This window comes from Salvelinus sp. IW2-2015, unplaced genomic scaffold, assembly GCF_002910315.2.
Source record: "Salvelinus sp. IW2-2015 unplaced genomic scaffold, ASM291031v2 Un_scaffold4163, whole genome shotgun sequence".
NCBI lineage: Eukaryota > Metazoa > Chordata > Actinopteri > Salmoniformes > Salmonidae > Salvelinus > Salvelinus sp. IW2-2015.
In genome coordinates this window covers 46,772-52,102 of record NW_019945434.1, presented here as the reverse complement: position 1 = coordinate 52,102, position 5,331 = coordinate 46,772, and the positions used below count along the sequence as shown (strand labels likewise).

The following is a 5,331-nucleotide window of genomic DNA, read 5'->3' as shown; positions in this document are numbered from 1 at the left end:
CTGTTGTTAAATCTGCTGCCTCTGCAGCCGACTGTTCTCTACTGAGATTAACCTTTAGTACACTCAGACAGAGAGAGAGGCCATGGGGTTCACCTGGGAAACCATTCAGATAACATTGTTACAGGTGGAGATAACATTGTTCTAGGTGAGGTGGGAGATAACATTGTTCTAGGTGGGGTGGAGATAACATTGTTCTAGGTGAGGTGGAGATACATTGTTCTAGGTGGGTGGAGATAACATTGTTCTAGGTGGGGTGGAGATAACATTGTTCTAGGTGAGGTGGAGATAACATTGTTCTAGGTGAGGTGGAGATAACATTGTTCTAGGTGGGGTGGAGATAACCTTGTGTTCTAGTGGGGTGGAGATAACCTTGTGTTGTCTAGTGGGGTGGAGATAACATTGTTCTAGGTGGGGTGAGATAACATTTGTTCTAGGTGGGGGTGGAGATAACATTGTTCTAGGTGGGGTGGGGATAACATTGTTCTAGGTGGGGTGGAGGAAATTGTTCTAGGTGGGTGGAGAGAAACATTGTTCTAGGTGGGGTGGAGATAACATTGTTCTCAGTTGAACGGTGTTTCCTCTGACACGTTGGTGCAGCTGACTTCAGTCATCAGTTGAACGGTGTTTCCTCTGACACGTTGGTGCAGCTGACTTCCGGGTTAAGCTGGCAGTGTGTTAAGAAGTATGTGGCTCGGTGGGTCATGTTTCGGAGGACGCGTGTCTCGACCTGTGCCTCTCCCGACAACATCGAGGAGTTGCAGCGATGAGACAAGGTTGTAACTAGCAATTAGGGAGACAATTTGGTAAAAACGACCCCATTTTTCATTTATTTTTAATAAATAAAATGAAAATACCTTTTTCCCCACTCTTGGTGTGTCTTTGTCCCCAAGTCTGTGGTCACCAACTACACACCTTACCTGTAGACTAACTCCTCCTCTCCGCTCTCTTCCAGGTGTGCGTGCATTCGTCCCCAAGCCTGTGGCGACCAACCTGCAGTACGTGGGCGGGGCGGCGGCCATTTTGGGCCTGGTTGCCATGGCGCAGGACGTTGAGGGTCTCTACGCYGCCGTCAAGGCGATGGTGTGCGTCGTCAAGAGCAACCCGCTGGCCAGCAAGGAGATGGAGCGCATCAAAGGCTACCAGGTACAACTACACTACCCACAATGCAATATGGCCTAGTGTGAACACTGTTGCTCAGACAAAACGGTTGTTTCTCTGCTGTACCTGTTGGCCATACTGTTGAAGAAGAAGTGTCACCTGGTGAACAGCCACATCCTGTCTGCTGTAGTTATAATATAACTCAGTCTAACGGTAGTATGTGTCTGTTATTCGGTCTCTAGCTGCTGGCCATGTTGTTGAAGAAAAAGCGTCACCTGCTGAACAGCCACATCCTGCACCTGACCTTCTCCCTGGTGGGAACAGTAGACAGCGGCCACGAGACCTCCATCATCCCCAACACCACCGCCTTCCAGGACCTGCTCTGTGACTTCGAGGTTAGCACTAAACCAATGGGCCTCAGGGAAACTGGCTCCAGTTTTGAGACAAGATGGCCCCCGGGAAACTGATCRAGTTTGAGCCAAAATGGTGGTTGGTGGTCCTTGGTGCAAGCCAAACACAATYGGCCTCAGGGCGACTGATCCAAGTCGAGCCAAACGTGGTCCATGGAGACAAAATAATGTTGTTGGTTTTCTGGTGGTATGTTTGTAGAGGTCTTCAAATGTTCTTTCTGTCTCCTCAGGTGTGGCTACATGCACCCTACGAACTGCACCTGTCCCTGTTTGAACACTTTATAGAGCTCCTCACTGAGTCCAGGTGAGGAATGATTAACTCTTGTTATACAGTGAATTCGGAAAGTATTCAGACCCCTTGACTTTTTCCACATTTTGTTATGTTACAGCTTTATTCTAAAATTGGTTAAATCCATTTCCCCCTCATCAATCTACACACAATACCCTATAATGACATCACAATACCCCATAATGACATCACAATACCCTATAATGACATCACAATACCCCATAATGACATCACAATACCCCATAATGATGAAGCGAAAACAGGTTTTTAGATTTGTTTGCAAATGTTTTAAAAATATAAAACGGATACCTTATTTATGTAAGTATTCAGACCCTTTACTATGAGATTCAAAGTTGAGCTCAGTGCATCCTGTTTCCATTCATCATCCTTGAGATGTTTCTACAACTTGGAGTCCACCTGGGTAAATTCAATTGATTGGACATGATTTTGGAAAGGCACACACCTGTATACAGTTGAAGTCAGAAGTTTACATTCACCTTAGCCAAATACATTAAACTCAGTTTTACAATTCTGACATTTAATCCTAGTAAAAATTCCTGTCTTAGGTAGTTACTTTATTTTAAGAATGTGAAATGTCAGAATAATAGTAGAGAGAATGATTTTATTTCAGCTTTTTATTTCTTTCATCACAATCTCAGTGGGTCAGAAGTTTACATACAGTCAATTAGTATTTGGTAGCATTGCCTTTAAATTGTTTAACTTGGGTCAAACATTTCGGGTAGCCTTCCACAAGCTGCCCACAATAAGTTGGGTGAATTTTGGCCCATTCCTCCTGACAGAGCTGGTGTAATTGAGTCAGGTTTGTAGGCCTCCTTGCTCGCACACGCCTTTTTAGTTCTGCCCACAAATGTCTATAGGGTTGAGGTCAGGGCTTTGTGATGGCCACTCCAATACCTTGACTTTATTGTCCTTATGCCATTTTGCCACAACTTTGGAAGTATGCTTGGGGTCATTGTCCATTTGGAAGACCCATTTGCGACCAAGCTTAACTTCCTGACTGAGATCTCGAGATGTTGCTTGAATATATCCACATAATTTTCCTCCTCAATGATGCATCTATTTTGTGAAGTGCACCAGTGCCCTGCAACAAAGCACCCCCACAACATGATCGCTGCCACCCCCGTGCTTCACAGTTGGGATGGTGTTCTTCGGCTTGCAAGCATTTTTCCTCCAAACATAAACATTTTCATTATGGCCAAATAGTTCTATTTTTGTTTCATCAACCGGAGGACATTTCTCCAAAAAGTACCATCTTACTCAGCTGCAAACCGTTGTCTGTTTTTTTTTATGGCGGTTTTGGATCAGTGGCTTCTTCCTTCTGAGCGGCCTTTCAGGTTATGTCGATATACGGACTCGTTTTTACTGTGGATATATACTTTTGTACCTGTTTTCTCCAGCATCTTCACAAGGTCCTTTGCTGTTGTTCTGGGATTGATTTGCACTTTTCTCACCAAATTACGTTTATCTCTAGGAGACAGAACGCGTCTCCTTCTGAGCGGTATGACGGCTGCGTGGTCCAATGGTGTTTATACTTGGAGTACTATTGTTTGTACAGATGAATGTGGTACCTTCAGGCGTTTGGAAATTGCTCCCAAGGATGAACCAGACTTGTGGAGCTCTAACAATTTTTTTTCTGAGGTCTTTGGCTGATTTCTTTCGATTGTCCCATGATGTCAAGCAAAGAGGCACTGAGTTTGAAGGTAGGCCTTGAAATACATCCACAGGTACACCTCCAATTGACTCAAATGATGTCAATTAGCCTATCAGAAGCTTCTACATGATTTTCTGGAATTTTCCAAGCTGTTTAAAGGCACAGTCAACTTAGTGTATGTAAACTTATTGGACTTGTGATACAGTGAATTATAAGTGAAATAATCCGTCTGTCAACATTGTTGGAAAATTACTTGTGTCATGTCTAAACGACTTGCCAAAACTATAGTTTGTTCACAAGAAATTTGTGGAGTGGTTGAAAAACAAGTTTTAATGACTCCACCTGTGTATGTAAACCTCCGACTTCAACTGTATATAAGGTCCACAGATGACAGTGCTTGTCAGAGCATTACCAAGGCCATGAGGTCGAAGGAATTGTCTGTAGAGCCTCCGAGACAGGGTTGTGTCGAGGCACAGATCTGGGAAGGGTACCAAAACATTTCTGCAGCATTGAAGGTCCCTAAGACACAAAGTGCCCTCCATCATTCTTAAATGGAAGAAGTTGGAACCACCAAGACTCTTCCTAGAGCTGGCCCCCGCGCAAACTGAGCATCGGGGAGAAGGGCCTTGGTCAGCGGAGGTGACCAAGAACCTGATGGTCTCTCTGACAGAGCTCCAGAGTTCCTCTGTGGCAGATGGGAGAACCTTCCAGAAGGACAACCATCTCCGAGTACTCCACAATAGGTCTTTATGGTAGAGTGCCAGACGGAAAGCCACTCGTCAGTAAAATGCACATGACAGCCCGCTTGGAGTTTGCCAAAAAGCACCTAAAGGACTCTGACCATGAGAAACAAGATTCTCTGGTCTGATGAAACCCAAGATTGAACTCTTTGGCCTGAATGCCAAGCGTCACCTCTGGAGGAAAACTTGAACCATCTCTATGGTGAAGCATGGTGGTGGCAGCATCTTGGCTGTGTGGATGTTTTTTCAGTGGCAGGACTGGGAGACTAGTCAGGATCGAGGGAAAGATGAATGGAGCAAAGTACAGAGAGATCCTGCTCCAGAGCTCAGACAGAGGTGAAGGTTCACCTTCCAACAGGACAACAACCTAAGCACATAGCTAAGACAATGCAGGAGTGGCTTGGGGACAAGTCTCTGAATGTCCTTGAGTGGCGCAGCCAGAGTCGGACTTGAACCGCGATCAAACATCTCTGGAGAGAACTGAAATAGCTGTGCAACGACGCTCCCCATCCAACCTGACAAGAGTTGGAGAGGATCTGTAGAGAAGAATGGGAGAACTCCCCAAATACAGGTGTGCCAGCTTGTAGCGTCATAACCCAAGAACACTCAAGGCTGTAATCACTGCCAAATGTGCTTCAACAAAGTACTGAGTAAAGGTCTGAATACTTTTGTAAATGTGATATTTCAGTTTAATAGTGAAACTATAATTTTAATCACCTGGGGTTTATAAAAACAAAGCAGGAAGACCAGGTTTCCTGTGTGTAATATATCAACCGTCTGTCTGTCCTCTTCTCCCCAATCACAGTGAGGCAGCGAAGAACGCCAAGTTGTTAACGAGAGTTCCAGCTGATTCCCAAGCTGCTGTTAAACCTGAGAAACGTCACTGTCTCAGCCCACCATCTCTGCTATCAGCAACGTATTGAGTCTGCTACTGCAAGGGTTCCCAACCCATACGACCTGCTACGGTAATAACACTCTACACTTTCCCCAACCCATACGACTGCTACGGTAATAACACACACTACACTTTCCCAACCCATACGACCTGCTACGGTAATAACACACTCTACACTTTCCCAACCCATACGACCTGCTACGTTAATAACACACTACACTTTCCCC

The 5,331-nt window shown here is 45.1% G+C and overlaps 1 protein-coding gene across 1 annotated transcript; it reads left to right on the top strand.

Annotated features, from left to right (window-relative positions):
* Window positions 1-952: 952 nt before the first annotated feature.
* On the top strand, window positions 953-5,325 carry LOC112076962 (WD repeat and FYVE domain-containing protein 3-like; the record flags this gene model as incomplete). The annotated part of the gene is made up of 4 exons (XM_024143586.2): window positions 953-1,143; window positions 1,341-1,493; window positions 1,739-1,812; window positions 5,015-5,325. Coding segments are annotated over 4 exons (536 nt in total), but the record flags the coding sequence as incomplete, so codon positions are not given.
* Between the last annotated feature and the right edge of the window lie 6 nt (window positions 5,326-5,331).